General features: G+C 43.1%; 1 protein-coding gene across 3 annotated transcripts; it reads right to left on the bottom strand.

Moving 5' to 3' along the window:
- Nucleotides 1–28: 28 nt before the first annotated feature.
- Nucleotides 29–27,780, bottom strand: Rbbp5 (RB binding protein 5, histone lysine methyltransferase complex subunit). Of its 3 annotated transcripts, none has more exons than XM_048357107.1 (14): nt 27,609–27,756; nt 20,427–20,452; nt 18,730–18,902; nt 17,122–17,262; nt 14,995–15,157; nt 13,335–13,444; nt 10,993–11,112; nt 10,751–10,904; nt 10,584–10,655; nt 9,974–10,091; nt 8,629–8,698; nt 8,026–8,255; nt 5,852–6,043; nt 29–178 (listed from the first exon to the last, which is right to left on the bottom strand). In XM_048357107.1, exons 1-14 carry the CDS (start codon nt 27,625–27,627, stop codon nt 150–152), a joined length of 1,617 nt encoding a protein of 538 aa, XP_048213064.1. In that variant the 5' UTR covers nt 27,628–27,756; the 3' UTR covers nt 29–149. The 3 variants fall into 3 exon arrangements, with proteins under 3 accessions (XP_048213064.1, XP_048213065.1, XP_048213062.1); XM_048357108.1 differs by having other exon boundaries at nt 5,966–6,043; XM_048357105.1 differs by lacking the exon at nt 29–178 and having other exon boundaries at nt 5,143–6,043; nt 27,609–27,780.
- Between the last annotated feature and the right edge of the window lie 207 nt (nt 27,781–27,987).

The following is a 27,987-nucleotide window of genomic DNA, read 5'->3' as shown; positions in this document are numbered from 1 at the left end:
CGTGCGCTCTTCTTCCATAGTTCACTTCTTCCCTCCGCCTCCTGGCTGGGAGGGGGAGACTATTTTGAGCTAGGATCTCTGTCATGGCTGAGCACACTGTCCCGAGGCCCCTGATGGCAGCATGGGCGCGAGTGAGGAGCTGCACGCCTTCATAGCAGTTCTGAGATCGCTCCTCCTGCTAAACAGATTACACACAAAACAGATGTTTTAGCATCACCTTAGACCAGCTGTTCTGAAGGTTACACACGCTCCTGGGTGCTGGACGGAACACAAGCACACACGGGCCAAGGAAAAAGTCATAGCCAACTCCAGCTCCAAAGTATCCCCTAGAGAAGCAACCAACAGCCCAAACCCAAACCCCCACCAGAGTCCTGATTCTTCTCATACTGTCCAAAGACTGCAAGGCAGCTGCAAAATAACAGGGGCGGTATCCATTTACTATGCTGTTAACTATTCTCCTGGGCTCTTGACAATCTAACAAGTGCAATAAGTAAAGAAAATTCTAGGGAAGTAATCTTTATTTGTCTATCTACTAAATGATTGGTGGTGGACAAAAAAAACCCTTACCCAGGCTCTACTGTGTCTTATAGAATACTGAGGAGGGGCTGGGACTGTGGCTTAGTGGTAAAGTGCTTGCCAAGCATGCACGAAGCCCTGGGATGGATCCCGGAAGTATGCTGTGACTCGAGCGGTACAGCACTAGTCTTGCACACAGAGAGGCTCGGGGACAGAGCCCAGGCCTGAGTTCAAGCTCCAGGACTGGGGGGGTGTGGTGTGGGGTGGGGTAAGAACACTGAGGAGAATGTTAATGAAAGCTACTCTGTACATCTCTGCACACAGAGTATAATCAAATGATGACACCTCTCATTATTCTACTTCTGGAGGCCTCCTCAGATGGGCAGCTGTGGAACAGTAACTAGGAGTGTAAAAGGAAAAACAAGGAGAAGAGACCCAGCCAGCACTTGCAATGAGGGATAATACACTTCTTGAAGATAAGCAAATAATGAAAAACTCACTGTCCTGATTATAAAGAACTCTTCCGTAAAAATGCGATAAGCCTCATTTTTGAAGTAAAGTTGCAAGGACAAGCCTAGCATTGGCAGCTCGCGCCTACAATCCTAGCTACTCAAGGAGGCTGAGATCCAAGGACCACATTTTGAAGCCAGCCTGAGTGGGAAAGCCTGTAAGACTCTTGTCTCCAATTAACTACTGAAAACGGCGAAGTGAGGCTGTGGCTCAAGTGGTAGAGCACTAATTAGTCTTGAGCACAAAAGCTCAGGGGCAGCATGCAGCACAAGTTCAGACCTCAAGACCAGCAAGCACACACACAAAAAGTTCCAGTACAAATGGAAAATGGCAGTAAAAATATAATCATATTTGCCTAAGGATGGAGTGCAATTAAGTCAAGACACAAGCTCTATACTGATCAAATTTATTGTTAAAAATCGAATTTAAATTTGAAGAATACTGATAGCAGGCCTTTGCTATTTTAAGTCTGGCCTCCTGACTGTTCCCACAGGTGCCCTAGCCAATTTCCTTGCAACCTTTGAAAATGAACACAACATTGTTACTTAGAGACTAAATCATGAAGGAGAAAGTGGCTTAATCACTAATCAACAGCCTTAGTAGCAAACAAGACAATCAATGAAGGGCTAAAGGTGTTGGCTGAATGGCAGAGACCTGCCTAACACTGTGTGGGCTTCTGAGTTCAAACCCCATACCATCCCAAGGGCGGGGGGAGACTATTTTACATTATCTGAACAGTTCCTGTTTTACACCATCAGCATTCTTGTGAAAAGACATAGGTGCATAACAGGCTTGCAGCCATTAGGCAACAAATGAAAACCAAAGCAAGAAACTCTGTGAGCACCATAACAGACACAAACGGCACCACAGAGAGCTGCGGCGACCGCCCCCACGGAAACGAGTCCTTTACTGCCATAAGCAGGAAATTGAAAAATTCAGCTTAAGATTAACAGTACGTGGGGGCATCTCTCTAACTAGCGTCGACTAAGAAAATACTCCATCAGGATTTCCAAACCCCAGCTTCATCAATACACAGAGCGTAAGATCACACAGAACAAGAAGAATGTTCAACTAACTCACTGACTTTAGCAGGGACTCATAAAGTAGTCACTGAGAACTGCCGAGAAAGACAGGAGCGGGGTGAGGGACGGAGCACCTCACTCCTCCAAAGTATTTAAAGCCACCATGGAGTCAGTGAGTGCCCGAGGCGGGGGCAGAACCAGGGAGCAGCAGCCTGGGGCAGGGCAATCAACATGGTGCCCCCCGTCCCCCAGCTCCAGGGGACAGGCAGTACTTCCGCTGGCTTTGGCCTGTGCTGCTCCCACACCCCCGGGTGGGGTGTGCAGCATCACCTCCACACCACCATCTGAGGCACCTCTGGCACGTGCGTACAGATGCTAAGGAGGCAATAAATAAACTGGAGGTTCTGCTCCGATCTCAAGCTTTGGGCTTAGGGCCTGTCCCTCAGAGGGCATTCAAGGTAAGTGAGGACAGTCGCTAGCAGGTAGGCCCGGGAGAGTCCCTGGACTCAGGGTTACCCTCACCAAGCCTCAGTGGTGCATCCTCCCTCAACACAGTGCGTCTTCGTGGAGGTGGCCCTGCTGCTATCCAATACTGACCAAGATGATGGCAAGCCATTTTCTGTTGTTCCACATTCCAGGTGGAATTCTACAGTAGGCTAGTCGCTTTCCAATTTTCCCTGAAATATACAATCTCATGTTACAATACAATAGCCTACAGTGGCTTTCTGGTAGGGCTACTCAAAACCTATAGAAATGATTCTGCAGTAACTGCCAGCTGCAAATATTAACATCTGTCATTTACCTAGCTTGAATTCAACCTGCGATATAACACTCAGACTGGCTTGATGTTTTATGTGCTCTGTAGTGTGGTGGGTCAGACCCTGGGCTTTGCACATGCTAGGCAGGCACCCAATCATTGAACTACACATCAGGAGCCTTCAGATCAATTTTTAAAGATGGCTTGGCTACAGACATTTCTTAAGACCTGGTGGGAAGACAATCATTTTATATACTGTCTTTTCTTAAAAATCTCCAAAACACAGATACAAATGCCAGAGTCTCCCTCAGTGGCTCTGGAAGGCCAGAAGCAAATTAGGAGAAGCAAATCAGAAGTAACCACTGTCTAACCTTTGCTTTCTCAGGGCCCTTCACACAACCATTTTATCATCTGAAGCCCTACATATACCCTCAATCAAAGAAACCTACAGGAGCGATGACAGGCTGTCCTAAAATCAAGACTTCTGGAGTAGTTACCTGTCACATGCAGTATCACCGACCTCCTACATCTGCTGCAGCTAGTTAATAAGCTACGCACAGGCCTTCTGAGGATCTTGGAACCACATCTCATGACCCCTGTTGAGGTTTTTTTGTTTTTTGAGTTGCTCCTTGACACTCTGGATTTAATCTGGCATTTCTATTCTGGAGACTTTCACTTGGGGGGAAAAAAATCAACAAAACAAGACCAAAGAAGAAAATTGGAGGAGGATGAAGAGAGATTATGTGGGGAAGCAGACAATGCATGCAATCCTGAGAGACAGGGAAATGTTGTAGTACTCTATGTGGTTGCTTTGTCTATGTTATAACATTCAGCACCCTGCAGAGGGGTGTTGTTCATCCTAGTTAGAGAGGAAGATGCCTCCATGTATGGCTGATTCACTTAACAAAATTAGGAAATAAACATACAGTATGAAGCACCCTGCTCTTCCAAGATCCAAGTGCTAGCCTTTGGTGAAGTGTTTCCTCTAACCTTGTTTGGCCCGGGACAGCACTATCTATTACTAGAAAGGGCTATGAAATGCTGAGATGTATAAATACTAAAATGTGTATCCTCAATATTGGAGAATTTTAGGGAATAAGACCCATTCCTCCAGGACTGAGAAAACTTTCAAACATTTTGACTCTCATTTATATTACTGTAAAGTGACCACATCAACTATAATTCACAGTGGAATTTACTGTGTTATTGTGGAAAGGATGAGCTTAAAAGAAATTAAGTGATTTACTTACCATTTACCATAAAACTCCTATGCAAAAGGACAGGATTAATTACAGGATTGTGGGTTTTTGTGGGGTTTTTTTTGGTGGTGGTACTGGGGAACCCATGCAGGATCCCACCCATGTTAGGCAAGCACTCTACTTCTAGCTGTACCTCCAGTCTTTATAGACAGGCTTTCCGGAAGCTAGGAGACTGTGTCAATAGCATTTAAATTAATTGAACACATCTGGCCTCATTTTAAATCACCCTAAAGCAACTGAGCTCTCCATGCCAAGAAAATGCATTTCAACTCCACATCATGCTTCTTCTGAAGCGGCACCAGTCTGTGCAAGAAATGGGCCAAGGAAGGAAGGAGGTTATTTATGTCTAGTCACTCATCGATCTGCAAGGCCCACAGGACTCTTCCGGGCTATTAGCAGACAGACACGGCCTTAGGAGGAATGAACGTGGAACTGGTAACTGATGGTCAGTGATGCATCATAAATACTGCTACTGGGAAAAGAAACACTGGTGCTTGTGGTATGGTATTGGCCTATGAAAGCTAAAGCTAAATCTAGCAAACTTGGAATAGAATATTCAATGCAGCGATCACTTGATCTTCCCTGCAGAAAATAACCTAAAACCTAAATACAACTACTGGTATTTCATCAAATCTGCCCAGAGTCTACACAATAAATCACAAAAAGAAAAACTAAGAGCACTGTATTAACAAAAGTTTTAATGTGTGTACTTCTGAAATCCAATACCATCTTAACAGAAATCTTAATAAAAATACCAGTCTGGTATTTTCTAAACAAGAGACCATTTAATCTTCTTCACATTATCCTTCTTTCACAGGAAGACTGAAAAAGTTTCTCATTCCCCAACAAAATTCCTCCACCAAATGGAGGAGGCTGGGTTGGGAGGAATGGGAGGAGAATGAAAAGGGTGATTGGGATCATGCTTCACTGTACTCATAAGCCGACATATTAAATAGTAACCCCTTTGTACAACTACTTAAGTTTAAAAAATTAATTTAAAAATTCCTCTATCACAGGAAAGTGAAAAACAACAACAATAAATATTAAGTTTCAAAGGTTTGGTAAGACACACAAAAACAAAGTAAAAGGAAAAAAAAAGGCTGAGGTGTTAACATACTACATGGTATATACTTAAATACTTTGGGTCTTTGGTTCTTTTCCTCCTCCTGCTTTCAGACACTGGAAGAAACACTGAAAGCCTTCTTTTTCTCCTTAACATGATAGTATTACTAAGAGCTTCACTGCTTCTAGACTCGCAGACAGAGACAACCACCGCTGTGGAGTTCACACAACATAGAGAAGATGCTACAGTTAAACAGATAGAAGCTGAAGGGTAAGATTACATTTCTGAGTATTTGGCTCTTTCATTTGAAGCAAAAACGACAGAAACAAAAAAAAAAATGTCCCAACAAACAAAAGAAACTTAGAGCCAATACAGATGAAGAAAAGGATTAAACCAGGGGTTCTTATTCTTTGGGGTCATGGATTCCTCTATAGGAGCTGGGTGAAAGCTATGGGCATCTTCCCCAGGAAAACCTCCACACAACGTTTTTCTTTTGTTATCAGGAAAACGTAGGCCCCTTGAAACCTATTTATAGACCCAAGGTTAAGAACCACTGAATTAATCCAATTCTGGCTTAGCCTGCCTTTAGCTGCTTAACATTCAGAGATTATTTGCTGCCGAGAACAAGAGAGAAGGAAAAAAAAAGCTGCAGTTAAAGGAAGTCAGGGGCTGAACAAAGCAAGGCCACAAAGCAAGCCAGACAGTGCTCCCAATGTGTCCTTACCTGCCAAGGGCTGGCTGAGTGCCGCCTGCACTTTACCCTTCGTTGATCCTTCCAGAGGTAAACCTCTGTCCCCTTTGTAGAGTTTCGGTTTAAATGGAGAATCTTTCTCTTTACCTTTTGATCCTTTCGGCCGGCCGGCTTGCTTCTTCTTGGATTTGCCATCCCCCTTCACACCCAGTAGTGGATGGACTTCTGTAGAAGGACAGACAGGCATGGAAAGGGATCCTAACAACACTGGTCTCAGCACCCGCACCAGAGCTCGGGGCACAAAGAAGACTGCTTCTGTGGTCTAACTCACCTACACAAGCAGGAAAGTCTGTCTTGTGCATTATTTTAAAAACTAAAAGGAGTGGTCATCAAGTATCTTTGGAAGCTAGAGCAAAAGACATACATGGGTTACATGGCCCTTAAAAAGCCACAGTAACTCAAAATTGATAATGTAGCAGAAAGATGCCACAGCAAACCAAGGCAGAACAGAATGCATATATAAGAGTATGCAGATACTCAGGAACCAAACAGACCAGGATGAGAGTCCTGACTCTAGCTCTTTCTGTGAGATCTTGGGCAAGTTACATAACCTCAACCTAAATTTTCCCCTTTGCAAAGCAGGAACAGTAAAACAATTTTCAGGGTTAATCAATTAGCAGTAGCATATAAACCACAATGCTGCCTAGAACAGAATAGAAACAACTGAAAGCATCAAGAAAATGTGTAGTTGCACAATTAATCCACAGACTGCTAAAGGAGAGGAAGATGCCCAATGGTGTACACACGCACACACGGATCACTCTACCCATCCCAGCACATGGTATTTATAACACCTTTCAAAATCACACTGTAACTGGGAGAGGAAGAGGTGACACTGCCCAAAAAGATATATACTCTTTACTTCACTTACAAACCAGTAACCATTCTGTACTTCACCTTAATAATCACAATACAAAAATTTTTTTCAGTCACACTGTAAAGACAGAAAGAATGAAATGAGATCCAGGCACCGGTGGCTCATGCCTGTAGTCATAGCTACTGAGGAAGCTGAGATCAGGAGAACTGTTGGAACAAGCACTAAAGTCTACAGGACTCCATCTCAAAAAATAACCAGCAATAAGCCAGGCTGGAAGCATGGCTCAAGTGACAGAGTGCCAAATCAAGCAAGCAAAGCCAAGCAAGTATGAGGCTATGAGTTCAAAGCCCAGTATTGGTAAAACAACAACAAACACCACAAAAGAGCACCCATGCCCGAGCAGTATCTTACCACCTAGTAAAACCACTCTTACAGGGAAAATATTTTTTTATTAAAGAAAACCAATAGTTCAAGGAGGCAAATTCTGAGCCCTGTGTCAGAAGACAAGTATGTGTCATCTTCGGCAAGGAACTGAAGAGCAGAATTTCCCCAATTTAAAAGTGAAACCATGGACTGGGAATGTGGCTTAGTGGTAGAGTGCTTGCCTTGCATGCATGAAGCTCTGGGTTCAATTCCTCAGCACCACATAAACAGATAAAGCCGGAAGTGGTGATGTGGCTCAAGAGGTAAGAGTGCTAGCCTTGAGCAAAAAGAAGACAGGGACAGTGCTCAGGTCCTGAGTCCCTAGCCCCAGGACTGCCCCCCCCCCCGAAAAAAAAATTAAAAAGTGAACCCAGGAGACTGAGATCTGAGGACTGTGGTTCTAAACTACTAGCCCAGGCAGGAAAGCCCATTAGACCCTTATCTCCAATTAATCACCCAAAAAAGTGGAGCTGTGGCTCAAATGCTAAGAGCCTTGGTCTTAAGCAAACAAAAGTTCAGGAACAATGGCCAGGAGGCAGACACACAGACACACAGACACACACACACACACACACACGCTATAAAGCACTATCAAAAATACTTGTGGGGGGCTGGGAATATGGCCTAGTGGCAAGAGCGCTTGCCTCCTACACATGAAGCTCTCAGTTCGATTCCCCAGCACCACATATATGGAAAACGGCCAGTAGGGGCGCTGTGGCTCAGGTGGCAGAGTGCTAGCCTTGAGCAGGAAGAAGCCAGGGAAGGTGCTCAGGCCCTGAGTCCAAGGCCCAGGACTGGCCAAAAAAAAAAATACTTGTGGGAAAATTCCCTTAAGGCAAAAGCCACTCAAACAGGAACTGCCAATTTGCTGGAGTATAAAGGTGGTGCCGGCGGAGGTAGCGCTTACCATCATTGGGCACTCCCTGAAGCTCTATATTGGTGGTTTTGGGCTTCTTCTTCGGTGGTTGGGAGCCGTCAGCGGAGGACTGCCGCTTCTTCTCTGAACTAGCCCCTTCGTCCATCAGGGAGGTTTGCACTGCGTCTGGTGGGGGGCCGTAAGGATTTTCTTCTGGGTCTTCTACCTCAGGGGCAATGGGTAAATACAACAGAGCCTTTGAATCTTCCAGCTCTTCATCACTATTTGGAACAGGATCAGACAAGGGATTGGAAAAAAGAGGAGACAGTTGCTTAAACCACAAGCCCTTCCTCTACAACCTATGTTAAGTGCACACAACAGGTACGGATGAAGAATGTCAAAACAAACAAGGAAATCAGAACCAACAATCAGAGACTGAATACATGACCTCGGTTTAAAAAAAAAAAAAATCTGTATCGGGGAGAAGGGCCAGGAAAGCAGGACTACAGAACAAAGACTACATTTCAATTCCTGTACACCAAAGGAGTTCTTTCTCCCCACTCACAGGAAGATGGGACTGCAGGGGAACCAAGCAGTACCCCAGCAGAAATGGGAAGAACGGCACAAATGTGCCTTGCCTTCTGGGCAGCTCACCTGCTGCAAAAGGCAGCGATGGGATCCACGCTGGTGACATCCACTTCCTCGTCCTCGGCAGCATCGGCTCCTGTAATACACAGAAGTAGTCTCAGAGGTGGAAAACTGCTTTTTACAATTACAGCTTTGTGATTTTCCCAACTACAATCCAGGAGAAACCAGGGAGGAAAACCAAAGAGTTCATTTACTTAATCATTTAGCAAAGAAGGGCTGAATTGTTACCAGAGGCTAGGCACAGGAAATAGCAATGACCAAGAAAGCTGGGAGCAGCTCTTCAGTAAAAGCTGCTGTCTTACTGGTAAGACAGACACAAAGAGATAATCGGAATTTAATACAATACATGCTGCCTTTGAAGGTATGTGCATTGTGCTTGGGAGACAAGAAGGATGAATCATTCCTGTGAAAGTCTGCAGTGTGCCATATATGAGTGAGGAAAAGCACTTGCATACGCCAACCTCAATCCCACCTCTGTGTCCTAGAAATAGCCCAGGAGCTCCTGCCTTGTGGCATTAATCATAGTGCCAACAGAGCACAAGCACGCCCACTCACCAGTCCCCAGCACGTGTAAAGCCTGTGTTACACATCCTGAGGCATATAAAATGTCCAGTCTCTATTTTCAAGAAGTCCTATCTAAAGGTTAGGTGGTGGTGGTTCATATTTGTAATCTTGCTACTCAGAAGGCTGAGATCTGAGGATGGAAGCTCAAAGCCATCCCAGGCAGAAAAGTCTATGTGATTCTAGTTTTTAAAAATGGTGGCTCTAAGTGATAGAGTGGCAGCCTTCAGCAAAAACCCAGAGTTCAAGACACACACACCACCCCCCGCCAAAAAAAAAGTCCTATTTAGAAGTTCAGAAGATAATAGTAACAATGACCACAGTCATAATCATTATAGAAAATGGCATTTGAGTGCTTATTATAGGCTAGGTATATACCATTAAGTCCTTTACAAAAACTATGTCATTTATTCCCTATAACCCTAAAGGACAGAACAAGTACTATTATTGCCTTATCTTACAGAGGATGTACTTTGCAAAGCAGTCTGAGTCCAGAGCCCATGGTCCTGACCTTTCTTTTACGAACAAAGGAGAGAACAGCTGAACACTCAGCCCCACTACGGGTGTTACAGCACAATGTCACTCAATCACCTGCCATTAGTCAGGAAACTGGAGTGAGAGGTCAAGAGAGCTGCTGAGGCCCAGCAATGCCTATAAAAGCCCTTGATTAGTGCTGTATAAATTGAGACTCTGCAACTGTTACATGTGACAAAGTGCTCAAAGAAGTGTACTACACAAATCAAAATTAAGTAAAGCAGTCGGTGGTCCTATCTATACTGAGAATCATTACCTGTTTGCTCGGGTTCACTCTTATCTTCATCTTCAATGTCAAACTCTGATTCTCTTTCCTCATATTCGACATTTTCATCCAGCTCTTTGAAATCTGGTGCGAATGCACTCCAATTTTCCTATACCACAACAAAAAAAACACACTGTTTTACCACATAAGAAAGTAATAACTAGACATTAACAAGTGAAAAATGTGCCTAAGAAAGATGCTCAGAGTTCTGTTTCAACTTGAAGATAAGAATAAAAAGTAGGCATCAAAGATTTACCACCTGAAAGTACATTCTACCCAAATACTTCCAAGTTAACTGATATTGCCTGACTTAAGATAGATATAATTTTGAAGTAAAATGTTAAATTTTCTTATGACTACAATGAACAAATTATAGTTTGAAAGTGCCCAAAGTAAAATCAAGATATAAAGCAGAAGTTGAAATGAAAATAAGAACCTCCCACCAAAATAAAGTAGAACTAGATACAATGAACTTATTTACATTGTTGGTAAGCATCATATGCAAAGAAAGTAATTAATGTAGTCTTGAGTTTATTACATAAAGTTCTTTGACAAAAAGGAATATCTAGTTTCAAAGCAAGTCAACCAGAGGAACACTTACTACTTGATTTTGGGCCCAGATGGACACCACTCCACTAGAGATGGACGCTATGATAGGTCGAACAGGATGCCACTAGGATTTAACGAGGAAAGAAAAACTGGTTACTGGAATGGATTCCAGATGTCCTGGCTCTGTAGATGACAAGAGCAACAGTGTGCTTCACTCACAGCGACATCCAGGAGGAGTTCACCTCTAGTCCCATGGAGAATCTTCACCAGGTTGCCGATACTCTTCTCCCAGATGTAGAGGGCATGCTGTCGGGCAGAGCCTGCCACTATGTACTCCCCATCCCCCGAGAAGCAACACTTCTTCCATGGGGTCCTAAAGGACAAAGAAAGTCCCTGAGGGGAACTGGAACTGGAGACCAGGGGAAGAACGACCGCACACACTTCTGGACTGCCATACACACCTATTCACCAAGTCCTGCAACTTCTGCATGGGTTCAGGCTCTCCGTCTCTTCCACAGGTTAAGATTTCTCTGCCATCATACACTCTAATTATCCGGTCAGCCGTGTTAATTAAAAAGCAACTACAGAAAGGAGACAAATATCGACAACAGAGGTCTAAATATGCTCCTGTTAACATTTTCTATTACTACCATTTTATTAGAATGGTACCATAAATAGTATATTCACTAAGGAGAAACCAAGCAAAAATCTAAGACTAGAAGACTTAAAAACCTGTCACTTTCCAAGGCAAATGCAGTGAGAATGTTTGATTTTTATCCTTCCTGTCCTCAGAGTGGCCAAACTATAAGTACTTAACTGAGATCCAAGATTTCTAAACTGAAACCAGCTTATTAAATCCACAAGCCTATATTCAATGTACATTAAAAATGCATTTCTCTGGCCTGTTTCAAATACAGTATGTTCTTAATTAGTAAATAAACTAAGCACGTCGTGTGTGTGTGTGTGTGTGTGTGTGTGTGTGTGTGTGTGTGTGTGTGTGTGTCAGTTCTGGAGCTTGTACACAGGGCCTGGGCACTATCCCTGAGCTTCTTTTGCTCAAGACTAGCGCTCTACCACTTGAGCCACAGCTCCACTTCTGGCTTTTTGTTGGTTAATTGGAGATAAAAGTCTCACTGACTAGCTTTGAACCACATTCCCAGATCTTAGCCTCCTGAGTAGCTAAAACTACAGGCATGAGCCTCTAGTGCCTGGCTTAGCATGTCATTTTTAAATGCCCAAAATTTTTCTGTAACAACAAAACACATAGAAAGGGGCTGGGGATATGGCCTAGTGGCAAGAGTGCCTACCTCATATACATGAGGCCCTGGGTTCGATTCCCCAGCACCACATATACAGAAAATGGCCAGAAGTGGCGCTGTGGCTTAAGTGGCAGAGTGCTAGCCTTGAGCAAAAAAAAAAAAAAAAAAAAAAGAAGCCAGAGACAGTGCTCAGGCCCTGAGTCCAAGCCCCAGGACTGGCCAAAAAAAAAAAAAAAAAAAACACATAGAAATCTGTTCAAAATACAAGTTATTTTATCACTTTCTAACAGAGCCTGTGCTGTTCTTAATTCAAGAGTATTTTGAGGAGTTGGTAGATTGCTCAGTGGTAAAGTGCTTGGCTAGCATATACAAAACCCTGGATCCAATCCTCAGTACCATAAACACACACATGCAAATGCACAGGTGTACACATGAGCACACACATGCACAGTATTCTCAACATCCTGAAAGTCCTCTAAAGATATATTGGTGTTCCTACTAAACAGAACAGAATGACCACTATTGTTGACTGACAACCTGGTTCTTCCCATTTCTGTTGATGTATCTACCTCTAACTGGATAAACAAACTTAGCAAGATAGTGTCTGTAACTAAATAGTAAATAGGGGAATAATGCTATGCTCATGCCTATAATCCTACCTACTCAAGTGGCTGAGATCTGAAAATTGGGTTCAAAGCCAGACCCCAGAAAGAAGAGTAACCAACAAAAAGCTGTAAGCAAAGCTTTGGCCCAAACCATGGAGTACCAGCCTTGAGGGGAAAAGCTAATGGAAAACTTCCAGACCCTGAGTTCAAACAAAAAACAAAAACAGGTAAATAAGCTTTAGATAAGTGCATGTATACATGTTTGATTGCAATATAAATTTTATTATATCAGTTCTAATTATAAAAATATTGAGGGGCTGGGGTTTAGCTCATTGGTAGAGCTCAGTGGCAAGGGGTCTCAACTCCGACTGGAAAAATGAAATAAACCATTTACTCTTTGCCCAATGCTTACTATGTGCCAGACATTTTGGGTGCAAGCACTGACCTTCTTGTTTTTAACAACGTTAGTCAACATTAGAATATACACAAAAACAATAATTTTTTTCAACATCCTTTCACATTCTACTCACTATTAAAACCTGTCCTTAAAAGAACAAGATCTGACCAATTGTGGTGATGAATGCCTGTAATGCCTGCACTTAGAATGTTGAGGTAGGAGGACCAGAGCTGTACACAGGAGACCACACCTCAAAAACAAAAACACCGGGCTGGGGATATAGCCTAGTGGCAAGAGTGCCTGCCTCGGATACACGAGGCCTTAGGTTCGATTCCCCAGCACCACATATACAGAAAACGGCCAGAAGCGGCGCTGTGGCTCAAGTGGCAGAGTGCTAGCCTTGAGCGGGAAGAAGCCAGGGACGGTGCTCGGGCCCTGAGTCCAAGGCCCAGGACTGGCAAAAAAAAAAAAAAAAATTTAAAAAAAAACAAAAAACCAAAAACACCACCACAGACAAACCAACAAGACAAGGCCACACTCACCTCCCCTTTCGGGCAAACTCAATTGACTTAATGGCCGTGGTATTGCTTGTCCCAGTTGTTACTCTGAAGGAAGCAACAAGATCCTGAGAATCTGTTTTTAGGACCAAAATCTACAGAGGAAAAAAAAAATTTAAGTAAAAAATTAAGTAAGAACTCTGATAATTGTCAGGAATTAGATCTGGCACCTCTTTTTAAAATATTGCAGAGGCTGAGTAAAAATGCAAACATGTCTATTTCCATCAATACCAGTACTGGTATTACCTTTTACTTCTTCAAACAAAGGATAGGGTCTAAAGCATCCACTCTTAAAATATGGTGTTTAACATTATTCACAAAGGCTGAGAAGTGGACACAACACAAGTATGCATCACAGTATATAAGTAAACAAAATGCAGCATATACATATAACACTGCATACAGTACCACCAACTAAGGACAGTATGCTAAGGGGGAACACATGATTCCACTTATAAGAGGTCCCAACAACAATCAAAGTCACAGAGACAAGGCAAAAAATGGTTGCCAAGGATTAATTAAGAGCAGCACCTGGGAAATTATTACTTAATAGGAACAGTGCTGCAGCTTTGCCAACTGACATGGCTCTTCATTACTACCATTTACTAAACGACTTGGGCTGGGGATATGGCCTAGTGGTGAGAGAGCTCGCCTCGTATACATGAGGCCCTGGGTTCAATTCCCCAGCACCACATATACAGAAAATGGCCAGAAGTGGCGCTGTGGCTCAAGTGGCAGAGTGCTAGCCTTGAGCAAAAAGGAAGCCAGAGACAGTGCTCAGGCCCTGAGTCCAAGGCCCAGGACTGGCCAAAAAAAAAAACAAAGACCTTTCAGCTTTTTCTAGGTCAAATGATCCTGTTCATTCTAAATCTAAAGGACAAAATTAATATCAGGGCATGAAGGAAAACAAGCTACGTTTGCTCATGGCAGGAGCCATACTTAGTTCAGGAATAAAAGACGTTTCAAAAAAAAGTAGAACAAGCCTCACAGCTCATAATCCAGTCAGGCTCAAAGTCAGTCTGGGCAGAGAAATCCATTAAACACTGCCTACAAATGACCAGCAAAATGCTGGGCCAGAGCCATGCCCCAATGGCTCACACCTGTAATCCCAGCTAACAAGAGGCCGAGGTCTGAGGACTGTGGTTCGAAGCCATCCCAGGAAGGAAAATCTGAGACACACTTATCTCCAATGAACTTACAAAAAGGTGGAAGTGAAGCTCTGGCTCAAGTTCTACAGTGCATCACAAAAAAGCCAGAAGTGCAGCTATGGCTCAAGTAGTACAACACTAGCCTTGAGCACAAACGCTCTGGGACACCACCCTGACTTAAAGCCCTAGAACAGGCATTAAAATAAAAATTAAAAAAAAAGGAAAGAAAGAAATGGAGGGACAAAAGGTGATCAAATGCAGCAGTGGTACTCAGTAGACACTATGTTGAAAATTATCTGTACAACTTGTGGGTGGGGAGGGGACAGAAAAACTTGGAGACAGACTGAGGGAACTCAGGATAGATAACATTGTCCAAAAAGAAATGCACTCTATCTGATATATATATAAATGTAACCCTTCTGTACATCACCTTTATAATAACAATTAAAAAAAATTTTAAGTGAACATGGCACAAGAACTCCCAAGGCTTGGCTTACCTTGCCTTTTGCATTTCCTGTATAGATATATTCCCCTCGCCTATCAAAAGATGCCACCACGTTCAAATCCGAGTCATCGTCTACCGGCAGAACAACGTGTTTGGAATCTGAAAGGGTCAACATGACAGGAGCAGATTTCATGGGACACACGAGAACCTTGTTCCTGTTTAAAAATATGAACAGCACATTGGCTATTGCTTTTGTTATCAACAGGCCTGATATCCTGTCCTCTTTCCCTATTCCTATCCTCTACTCCAACTCTCCCAAGCCATGAAAGTGCATAAAATCTACATGTTTAACAACAGGAAAAAGACTGAATACAATTACTGGATCCTATTTTGACAAAATGTGATCATTAAAAATAAAGCCAGGCACTGGTGGCTCATGCCTATAATCCTAGCTATGCAGAAGGCTGAGATCTGAGGATTGTGGTTCAAATCCAGCCCCGGGCAGAAAAGTCCACAAGATTCTTATTTCCAATTAATCACAGAAAAAGCCAGAAGTGGTGCTATGGCTCAAGTGGTAGAGCACTAGCCTTGAGCAAAAGGAGCCCAGGGACAGCACCCAGAGTTCAAGTCCCAGGACTGGGGAAAAAAAAAGGCTATGCTAAATTAGTAAAATACGAAATAAAGTTAAAAACCATACTAGTTATGGGGCTGGGAATGTGGCTTAGTGGTAGAGTGCTTGCCTAGCATACATGAAGCCCTGGCTTCCATTCCTCAGTACTACATAAACAAAAAAACCAGAAGTGGCGCTGTGGCTCAAGTGATAGAGTGCTAAGCCTTGAGCAAAAGGAAGCTCAGGGACAGGGCTCAGGCACTGAGTCCAAGCCCCAGGACTAGTAAAAAATATATATATTAAAAAAATATATGTATTAGATAAAACTTTATTTCTTTAATGTATGTTTTCGCTAGGTACATTGGCAGGCAGCACATGCCTGTTATCACAGCTACTGAAGAGGATGAGATCTGAGGATCAGAGTTCAAAGACAGCCAGGGCAGAAAAGTCTATGAGACTTTTCCCATCCATTAACCAGCAAAAACTAGATATAGAGGTGTTGTAGCTCAAGTGTCAGAGCAACAGCCTTGAGTGAAAAAGCCAGTGAGAGTAAGAGGCCCTGAGTTCAAGCCCCAGTACTTGTACACACAAAAAAATATCTACTTAAGCCAGGTGCAAGTGGCTCACACCTGTAACCCTAGCTCACCCGTAATATTAACTAGCCACTCAGGAGGGTGAGATCTCAGCATCATGGTTCAAAGCCAGCCCAGGCAGGAAAGTCCATGAGACTCTCATCTCCAATTAACCACCAGAAAACAAGAAGTGGCACTGCAGCTCAAGTGAAAGAGAGCTAGCCTTGAAAAAAAGCTCAGGGACAGTGCCCAGGCCCCAAGTTCAAGCCCCATGACCAACAACAAAAACATACATTCATGTATATCAAATATGGACTGAGCTAAGGGGCACTATTTATCCCAAGTTTTATACTTACAGAATTTACTGTAAGAAACCTCTAAGAACTGAAAACACTATGTCTGGGCAATGCACAGTGGATCACTCTTTTGTAGATGTAGTTTTAATATTAAACCATTTTCTCACACAAAAAAAATGAAAATAATCAAGGAAGAAAAAGTTCCAGATCAAGGGGTTGGTAATAAGGCCTAGTGGCAAGAGTGCTTGCCTCATATACATGAAGCCCTAGGTTCAATTCTTCAGCACCACATATATAGAAAAAGCCAGAAGTGGCGCTGTGGCTCAAATTGGCAGAGTGCTAGCCTTGAGCAAAAAGAAGTCAGGGACAGTGCTCAGGCCCTGAGTTTAAGCCCCAGGACTGGCAAAAAACAAGCAAAAAAAAAAAAAAAAAAGAAAAAGTTCAAGGTCGAGTTATTAAAATTTAATCCCTTCTTTGCCCTTTGCCGAAGTCATTTTAATATTCACCAATTTTTAACTATAAATACAATTTTTAAATCCATGAACATCACCTTAAAATGCATGCATCAGAGTCAAAACAATTATTTTCTGTAAGTTTGTTTTTGTGTGCTTTTGCCTCCTGAAGTTAAACTAAAACTGTCCTGTCCCAAGCCATCCACACAGAACTATACCCCACCCGGGGGGATGGAGTCTTAAACATACTGGTCTCGAGGGTGATACTGGACTTTCAAGATGGGTGAAGGAAATCGAAACCTCTGGTCACAGTCGCCTGACAGAACATCCCATTGTGACACTATGTTATCAGTTGAAGCACTCACAAGCTTATGACCATCTCGACTCCAGCTAGGAAGAAAATGGGTAATTTAGTATATATGTGAAGTAAAAATATCATAGCATATTATTATGGGTAAAATTTCTTACATACTGTAGTAACTGTGCAAGTCAACAATGTGTTTTGTAAGTATTCAAATCTCAAATGGCTTTCTCAACTTATAAGTTAATAAGAATGCTAAGTCTCCCAATTTTTCCCAGGCCAGCCTTTGACCATGAGCCTCCATCTCCTACCATGCCTTCTACATAGCCGAGTCTGCAGTATCACTACACCTGACCTGGTTTGTTGAGATGGAGGTCTCACTACCTTTTTGCCCAGGCTAGCCATGTATTGCAGGCCTCCAAATCTCTGCCAGCCATCCAACTATCGAATGTAGGCAAGAATCACTCTGCCTGGCCACAGTATTTTTGTCTCCAAATCAGCCAGGTGCCAGTGGCTCATGCCTGTAATCCTAGCTACTCAGGAGGCTGAGATCTCAGGATTGTGGCTTGAAGTCAGCCCCAGGAGGTGCTTATGAGACTCTTATCTCCAGTTAACCAGCAAAAAAGTTGAAATGGAACTGTGGCTCAAGTGGCAGTGTGCCAGCCTTTAGGAGAAAAGCTCAAGGACTGTACCTAGGCCCTGAGTTCAAGCCCTAGGACTGGCACACAAAAAAAAAATAAACCAGTAATAAAATAAATGCTACCCAAGATGAAACCTCTTGAAGTAAACCAAACAGTTTTAGAGAGTAAAAGCAGTGGAAATTTATATAGCAACAGATCAACATATTTGATAGAAAATTTTACTGTATTTCAATGAAGGAATAGGGATGTGGTTGTGATTGCTACAATGGCTAGAATTCCAACCCTTCACCTAGCCTAAGCTAGATGACTCCAAGTTCTCCTCCTAGCCAGGACTTCATTCTAGGGTTTCTTTTTTTTTTTTTTTTGGCCGGTCCTGGGCCTTGGACTCAGGCCTGAGCACTGTCCCTGGCTTCTTCCCGCTCAAGGCCAGCAGAACTCTGCCACTTGAGCCACAGCGCCCCCTCTGGCCGTTTTCCATATATGTGGTGCTGGGGAATCGAACCGAGAGCTTCATGTGTAGGAGGCAAGCACCCTTGCCACTAGGCCATACTCCCAGCCCAGGACTTCATTCTAAATGAAAGGTAACCCCACAGTTATACTACAGCTGCAATCTGTAAAGAGGTCCTTGCAGTACTGAAATGTCTAGACAGGACCTGATATAAATCCATATCACAAGAAATTTTCCCCCAAAGACCTGTATGAGAAACTGTATTACTAAATGTTAAATAGTTAAAATGCTATTAAAATATCTACATAGAGCTTAGCAAATGCATTTCTTTTTTTAACTCACATTTAACATATTAATTTACAATGTTCTTGGACTAAGGATAGCTAGCTCAGTAAGATGGCTTGTCTGGCATGTGCAAGGCCCTGGGTTCGTCACAAATAAAATAGAACAAAATGAAAATTTCTTACCATAAAGAACAGACTGGATGGATGTGTGCACTAATTATTTTCGCAATGCCTCTGGTCAAGAAATCCCAGATGACAATGCGGCCATCATTGCAGCCAACGGCAAGGAGAGTGCCCCACCTGTTAAAGGTGCAAGTCAGGGCCATGCTGATACAATCCAAAGTTCCATCCGCTTCCTAAAAACCAAAGCAGATACACAAGTACACACAAAAAGGGCCATATACTCAAATTCTTTTCAAATGCCAGTCCTAGGGATTAAACTCAGGGACTGGGTGCTGTCCCTGAGCTTTTTTGCTCAAGGCTAACACTCTATCACTTGAACCACAGCTCCACTTCCAGCTTTTTTGCTGGTTAATTGCAGATCTGAGTCTCAGGGACTTTCCCAGACTGGCTTTGAACCACAATCCTCAGATCTCAGCCTCCTGAGTAGTTAGAATTACAGGCATGAGCCACTGGCACCTGGCTTCTAAGCTGTTTCTTAAAGGTTCCCTATCCTAGGCACCAGTGATTCACATTTGTAATCATACTGAGGAGACTGAGATCTGAGGATCACAGTTCAAAGCCGGTCCAAGAAGGAAAATCTGTGAGACTTTTTTTTTTTTTTTTTGCCAGTCCTGGGGATGAAATCAGGGCCTGGACACTGTCCTTGAGCTTCTTTTGCTCAAGGCTAGCACTCCACCACTTGAGTCACAGCTCTACTTCTGGCTTTTTCTGTGTACGTGGTAATGAGGAACTGAACCCAGGGCTTCATGCATGCTAGGCAAGCACTCTACCTCTAAGCCACATAAGAGTCTCTCTGAGACTCTTATCTCCAACAAACTACCAAGAAGCCAGAGTGGAGCTGTGGCTTAAATGGTAGAGTGCTAGCCTTGAACACAGAAGCTTCAGAGATAGTACCCAGGCCTTGAATTTAAGCCCCAGCACAAACGCACACACAAAAAGGTTCCCAACCACTGATGTTATTTGTCTTAAATTTAAGTTGCAACTCATGCTGAAATAATCTCTGCATAGTCATTAATACCTTCTAATTTAATTAAAATGAAGTATTCACAAAAGCCAAGTGAGAATTTTGGAATTGGATGTGGTCAATCTCTTATATTACCACTATAACTGTGTACAAACTTTTTGGAGGCCAAATGGACAAAGCATAAGAAATGTCATGAAAATAGTCACATTTACTGACTTAGTAATCATAGTTCCAGAAATTCATTCCAAATAAAATACTTTAATTTGCCAGGTGTGTAACGATAGAGAAATTAAATACATTATTTTGCGTTGGTGTCAAGCCATTGAAAATAACCACAATGATTGTACTGAGACTTATGCCAGTGTTAAAAAGAAAAGTATACCTCACACTGTCATTAGGAACAAAAGCAATGATCAAAATCTATTCGAGGCAAGCACTCTATCACCAGGCCATATTCCCAGCCCCAATGATCAAAATCTAAAACACACACACACACACACACACTATGTACAAGTGATATATCACTTATGAAAAATACATTAACCTTGCAATTTTTCACTAAGATTTATAACAATATGAAGAAATTTCCAACCAATACTGCCTATTGCTCCTTGCTCACACTTAATTTTTAAAATTATAACAAAAGACATGCTAAATGACTTAATGGTTCTTGTCATCAAACATAATTACTATCTAATCACCAGGTTCCATAACATGACAAAATGACTCTTACCTCTGGATAGTTCTGTCCAAAGGACTCTGCAAGAAAGCAAAGAGATAGTAAGGAAAACACCGGCCACACACAGCTTACCAACACGGCACCCAGCAGTGGCTACCATGACAGGGAACTGATGCCCAAAAAAGGGTTCCACGAGGTCACACCTATGTCCAATATCATACACAAAAGGGTATTTGCCTGTTTAGTCTTATTTCATAACTATGTAGGTGGATCTTCCTGAAGATATATGACTTGTGATATCTCAACAAAGTGAATACAGATGCAGCTATATGACGATCCAACCGGCTTTTATTTGGTGAAGCATCAATGGCAAGAGGGAGCACTGATTCTAGGACTTGAACTGAAGGACTTGCACTCTCACTTGGCCTTTTTAAAAAGTTATTATTGGGCTGGGGATATAGCCTAGTGGCAAGAGTGCCTGCCTCGGATACACGAGGCCCTAGGTTCGATTCCCCAGCACCACATATACAGAAAACGGCGAGAAGCGGCGCTGTGGCTCAAGTGGCAGAGTGCTAGCCTTGAGCGGGAAGAAGCCAGGGACAGTGCTCAGGCCCTGAGTCCAAGGCCCAGGACTGGCCAAAAAAAAAAAAAAAGTTATTATTAAGGTGATAGACACATAAGCCAGGTAATAAGTACATTTCTTTTTGGACAATGTCACTCTTTCCTTCACTTTCCCTCAGTTTCCCCCTCCTATCCCTGCCCACAGTAACAGTTCATTTTCAACATAGCATCTACTGAGTATCATGGTCACTTGGCTTTCTTGCTCGCCGTTGGTGCTCTACCACTTATGCCATGCCTAGTCTAGTCTGGGATTTTGCTGCTCAATTGGCAATGGAGTCTTGCAGACTTTGCCTGGACTGCTTCTGAACTTCAATCCTCCAGATCTCAGCCTTTAAAGACTTTTAGTTAAAGCCATTTTCCAATGTTTGCTTTATTATTGAGTTAAAGTCACTACATATATTTTACAGTACACATTTTAGCCATCACAATGATGAAGATCATCATTCTACCTACAAGGCTTACGAAGTCTATGAACTTTAAAACCATCTCTTCCATTTTGGGAGATATGTACATTTCTTTCCTTTTGTTTAGTAACATCTGTTCCCTCTTTCTCTCTCACTCCCTCCTTCCCGTCACTGCCCATTAGTTGCTTGGCTCACTTTCATCAATGTCTGATGTAGCTGATAGGCCCCTCTGTGATGTCTTTTTTTTTCAACCATAAAGACATTTTTTATTAAAGACATTTTTATGAACAAAATATTCTCCAGGTGCCAATGGCTCACACCTGTAATCCCGACCACTCAGGAGGCTAAGGATCATGGTTTGACACTAGCCTGAGCTGGAAAGTCCTGAAGATTTTTATCTTTAAAATGTAAGGAGTGGAGCTGTGGCTTAAGTGGTAGAGCACCTGCTGGCCTTGAGCAAACATTTAGGGACAGCGCCCAGGTCCTGAGTTCAAGCCCCAGGACCAGCTATATATATTTCATATAAAATTGTAATGGATTCATAATGGTTACTTTTAAAATAATAAGCTTTAAAAACACGTCTCAACTTCTAAATTAATAAGTATCTGTAGATATATTCCATATAAACAAAAGCATCTTTGGGGCTCAACTTTTTTTTTTTTTTTTTCCAGTCCTGGGGCTTGGACTCAGGGCCTGAGCACTATCCCTGGCTTCTTTTTGCTCAAGGCTAGCACTCTACCACTTGAGCCACAGCGCCACTTCTGGCCATTTTCTATATATGTGGTGCTGGGGACTCAAACCCAGGGCTTCATGTATAGAAGACAAGCATTCTTGCCACTAGGCCATATTCCCAGCCCCAGGGCTCAACTTCTTAAAAGTGTAAAAAGGGAATCAAAATGTTTGAGCAATGTTGATATAGGTAGGTAAGTTCTAGCAAATCTTCCCCATATTTTCTAACATTTAACAGTTTACTTCTGTATTTACTAAAATGAAGAACAAGGGAAGGCAAGAATCAAACCAGTCATATTATCTTCATCCCAAGTACTCTCTGAAAGGGTTTGGGTTTTTTTTTTTTTTTTTGGTACTTATCCTGGGGCTTGAACTCTGAGCCTGTTTTGTTCAAGGCTCTACCACCTGAGCCACACAGCTCTACTTCTGGTTTTTTAGTGGTTAATTGGAGACAATTTTCCCAGACTTTCCTGCCCAGGCTGGCTTTGAACCATGATCCTCAGATCTCAGCCTCCTGAGGAACTAGGGATTACAGGTGTGAGCCTCAGCAGCCAATCAGCAGTGAGAATTTCCTTTCCTGGGGAAAAAAAAACAATAGTCCCCTTTCCTATGTTATCTAAAACTAATACACAAAAACGTCCCTGAATAGAAACAGTTCATAGATTTAAAAGTGTGTGCCAGTCTGGATAGTAAGTAGGATAAAACTCTCACCATCTCACTCCTCCCTGCCCAGCCAGAAGGCACAGCAGCCCCTCAGACAAACCATCTTGCTAAGAAGCATCCTGACAATCAGACTCACTGGTGAAGTATCTGGGTGCTAGCATTCAAACAATCCTTATTTTACCTAATAATTGCCCCCTAGCACCATTATCATGGAAGGATGTACACACAGGAAAATAGTGCTGTAGAGTTTCAGGAATCCACTAGCAATCCTAAAATGTATACCTGCAATGCTTAACAGCATTTAGGTCGTAACATAATTTGGTAGTTCGCTAAACAATTCTCTAGGTTTGTTTCTTACACAAACAACACTTTGGGGTACAGACCTCCACAATGCATTTCTTGATGTTTGTGCATTAATAATAAGCACTTTGAGCTATCATGTATGGTAATACCATCCATATTTGTAAGGAGTTTAATCAAGTGGTAGTGAGCTAGTCTTGAGTGAAAAAGCTCAGGAACACCCCCCAGGCCCTGAATTCAAGCTCCAGTACTGACAACAACAAAAAAGAATCTACTGCTTTAAGTCCGCAAAAGTTTTATGTTATGTCCTTTACAAAAATAGAAAGCCAAGCACAGGTGGCTCATACCTACAATCTTAGTTATTTAGGAGGCTCAGATCTGAGGACCAAGGTTCACAGCCAACCAGAGTGGACAAACTCTCTAGGTTCTTATCTCCAAATAACCAATAAAAAGCTAAATGGGGAGGTATGGCTCAGGTGGTGAAGTGCCAGCCTTGAACACAAAGCCAAGCAAGAGCTCAAAGCCTTGAGTTCAAACCTCAGTACCATAAAAAAATAGTAATATTTAGGAAACTAAAGCATGAAAGATTATTCGTTTGTTGGTACAAGGATCACAGGTCTTGCCATGTCAGGCATGCACTCAACTACTTAGCTACAACTCCAGCCCTTTACTGTCCGAGTTAAGTGGCACTTCCAAGTTCCCCTAAGTCTATAGCCAATGACACTAATAGTACAGAATTTCCTACTTTCTTCTAGATTTCTACAAAGTTTATTTAATATGATTCCATATTATCCAGTTGTTTGCCTCTTCTCCTGCTTCTGCTTTTATCCCTGGTACAGGCAGTTATCGTATTTTAATGTTTTTCAAATGGTAGGGATTCAACTCCTTATAAATGGACAAACCAATGTAACTAGGTGCAACAACTTTTTTTTTTTTTAACAGATTAGGGCATATCGGAGGAGACCGAGCACAGGATTAAGTATAATCTTGAAAAACCGAATTACATGTATACATTTTTATAGTGGGTTGTGAGACAGAATGTGTGTGTTACTGTGAGATGCAGTAAAAATGAGTATGAAAAGCTGTCATGAGCTGAGGTGGAAGCTCAATGGCAGAGCAAGTGACTAGGGCACACAGGTCCTAGGTAGGACAGTGGGTGGGAAGGGTCTTATTAACTTTTGTGTCTCCAATGTGTTCTACCTTATAGAAAACAACTCAAAAAGTGGTTGCTGAAGTAAATGAGCATCCTGCCTGTGGGACACTTTAACCAACCCACCATCAATTCATTTTCTTCATCTGGCCACAACTCCTGTTCCTTTCTCTTCTCCCCACCTCTCTGTGCCATCATTAACTTTCTCACTTTACAACTCAGACATTTCTCAAAAAATTATTTATCCAGATCTCTTTTGTCTCAGCTTCCAATGCTAAATATGCCTAAGTTTCACACTCATGAATCTTCTATCATTCAAGAAAAATCTTTTACATGACTCTGCTATAACCTCCAAAGGACTAGTGTATCACCTTTCCTCCATCCTTTATTTTTTAATAAAAAGTAAAAGAAAAATTAAAAACTAAAAAAATAAAAGTAAAAGTTGCCTTGTAGGTACTCTGTCTCTCATGTCTTCCTAAAAGCACTGGAATGTGAATTTAGCTCAGGCTCCTGGGGAGCACAAGCTGCCCAAGGACTGAACAGAGCAGCCCTCTGGGACCCCAGCCCCACCACTCCCCAATGAGCTTCTATGGAAAGGCACCACACTAGCCTGTATTCTCTTCCACTTGACCAGAAAAAAAAACATACAGAAAGCACTTGAAGATGTCCCCACCTCATAATTAAGCACTAGATGTTTGTTAGCTGATTTACAATCACTTATTCATCCTCTTTCCCCCTAAATATAGCTAATTAGGGGCTGGGGATATGGCCTAGTGGCAAGAAAGCTTGCCTCGTATACATGAGGCCCTGGGTTCAATTCCCCAGCACCACATATATAGAAAATGGCCAGAAGTGGCGCTGTGGCTCAAGTGGCAGAGTGCTAGCCTTGAGCAAAAGGAAGCCAGGGACAGTGCACAGGCCCTAAATTCAAGGCCCAGGACTGGCCAAAAAAAAAAAAAAAAAACACTAAATATAGCTAATTATTCAAGATTCTGTCTTTGGCATTTTTCTGCCCCTCCCACTTCCTCTCTTGGTCATGTCATCTACTAACAAGATTTCAACTCGTCCACCTGTATAATCAATCTCATAAAACCTATCTCCTGAGCTCTCAGTCCACTCAACATACCCAAGCTGCCTTTCTAATTGTTTGTATTTTATCAACAGGACTATTATTTGTATACGAGGCAAGCACTCTTGCCACTAGGCCATATTCCCAACCCCCAGGACTGTTATTTGTGCCTACCATTTTTCATGTACTTTTTGTAATAACATGCAAGAGAATCTTGGATTGTGTCAAAACTATCTCCTTGATGCTCCAAATTGAGTTTCTTACTATGTCAATACCCTTTGATGGACCTACCCTTACCTTCCTTAAAAGGCAAACTTTCCAGCTTGGTATTCAAGTCTCTATAAAATAGTAGGCACCAAACCCATCTCGTGGCTTTCTCTGTATCACAGTAGCCACATTCTGGCCAAGAAGAAAATTCTTTGGGTCTTCACTCACTGGTGTCTCAATTCAAAGATATTCCTAGTGAACATTCAATCCTTCACATGCCTTCAAACATTCTGTCAGTATTTTATCAACTTTAGATATCTACTTAAGTCTCCAATACCTGGTTCAATCCTCAGCATACATGCCTGCACAGGTCAGAAAACACACACAAACACACACACACAAACACACACACACTCCCCTCACCCTCCACCAGCTGGAGGAGGGGCTCCTGACTGCCTTGGTTCCCCCCCAGCTATTCTTCCTTTAAATACTGTTGGCACCTGGCAATGACTCTAACAAGCCTATGTTTTGCAATATATTCTAGTTACTTACATAATCACCTTAAAGTCCCTGCTTAACAAGAAGCTCCTTAAAGACAAAGTGTTTCTTTTTTTTCTTCTCTAGTCTCCTCCCCCACCTCCTTACTGGGGTTTGAACTGAGGGCCTGGGCTCTGTCCCAGCACCTTTTTGTTCAAGGCTGGTGCGCTACCACTTAAGCCACAACTCCATTTCAGACTTTTTGCTAGGTAATTGCAGATACTCTCACAGACTTTTTTTCCAAGGCTGGATTTGAACCACAATCCCCAGATCTCATCCTCCTGAATAGCTAGGATTACAGGCATGAGCCACTTGTGCCTGGGTAAAACTATTTCTCAAAAATTATCTTTGTAGGGCTGGGGATATGGCCTAGTGGCCAAAGAGCTTGCCTCGTATACATGAGGCCCTGGGTTCGATTCCCCAGCACCATATATACAGAAAACGGCCAGAAGTGGCGCTGTGGCTCAAGTGGCAGAGTGCTAACCTTGAGCAAAAAGGAAGCCAGGGACAGTGCTCAGGCCCTGAGTCCAAGGCCCAGGACTGGCCAAAAAAAAAAAAAAAATTATCTTTGTAGGGCTGGGAGTATGGCCTAGTGGCAAGAATGCTTGCCTTGTATACATGAAGCCCTGGGTTCGATTCCTCAGCATCACATATGTAGAAAACAGCCAGAAGTGGCACTGTGGCTCAAGTGGCAGAGTGCTAGCCTTGAGCAAAAAGAAGCGAGGGACAGCGCTCAGGTCGTGAGTTCAAGTCCCAGGACTGGCAAAAAAAAATTATATATATATGTATATATTATATATATATATAGTTGTAGCCTTTTGGATAGTCAGCACACCTTCTGAGAGTCTTACTTAAAAAAAAAATAAAAGAAAGCTAATGATTAAAGACAGAAAGTCGTGCGTGGAGTTCCTGAAAACCCCACACCCCTAAGCTATCACAGTAAGCACTGCCTAATGAAAACCCAGAAGACAGGGCCAGCTTGGATAAGGGGTAGGGAGGAAATTACTTCACGAAAAGGTGACTAAAAGCACCTGCTTCGGCAGTTCACAAGTTGGGGCTTCACATTGACGGGCCTTACACTGGAAGTAGAGGCAACTGGATTCAATGTCAACAACTCCGCTTGTCTAGCGTCCGGTCCTGACCTTCTGAGCTCCTCCACCCCGTCCGCCCCCCACTCTGTTCAATGGGAGGGGGGCAGGACTTCCACTAGAAACTCTCATTGTTAAACATCCCGTGTCCTCACAAAGGATTTAATCTGTCCAGGCACCCGGGTCCCTCCTCAAGTCTTCAGCTCGGGCCTTTGCGTCCCCGACAACTGCGACCTCCTTCGGCCCCCGCGATTCGGGTGATCCAAGCCAAGGACCGAGTGTCTCGGTGCTACCCCACTTAAGATCTGAGCGCGGTTCTGGGGAGGGGACGGGCTCTGCCCGCGCAAGCGCTGGTTTTCCTCCGGCGGCTGCAACTCCAAACCCCGAACGCCCGTCGCACCCCGGAGCCGCGCACTGAGGCGGCGGCCGGGCCCTCCCATGGGAGCCCTCCTTCCTAGCCCTCCTCACCCAGCAATTCGAGGTTCATCCCTGCGGACTCGGGCCGCCCGGTCCCCGCTCCGGCAAAAACTCCTCCGCCCCCGCCCGCGCGCCGGCCCGCTTAGAAGCCCCGCGCCGACGTGGGGGCTCCGCGAAAAGCCCGGCACCAACTCCGGGGACTTCCGGACGTAGAAGGCCCCGCCGCTTCCGCTCCCACCCCCGGGCCCGCCTTCCTCAGTCGTTTGAAGTGGCTGTCCTTATAAGTGCCTAACCCAAAAGAACAACTTTTTTTGGAATCTATTAGTTGTTCTTCCTCGAGATATAAAATATGATCATTATTCTGATTTTGAAAAGTGTCATGCTTTGGGTGGGTTTTTGTTCCCTCTCTGGTGACTTTCAAGTGCGCTAA

This window comes from Perognathus longimembris, chromosome 11, assembly GCF_023159225.1.
Source record: "Perognathus longimembris pacificus isolate PPM17 chromosome 11, ASM2315922v1, whole genome shotgun sequence".
In the NCBI taxonomy this organism is placed as follows: domain Eukaryota; kingdom Metazoa; phylum Chordata; class Mammalia; order Rodentia; family Heteromyidae; genus Perognathus; species Perognathus longimembris.
Note: the sequence above shows the minus strand (reverse complement) of the source record. Positions and strands in the feature narration are given on the sequence as shown.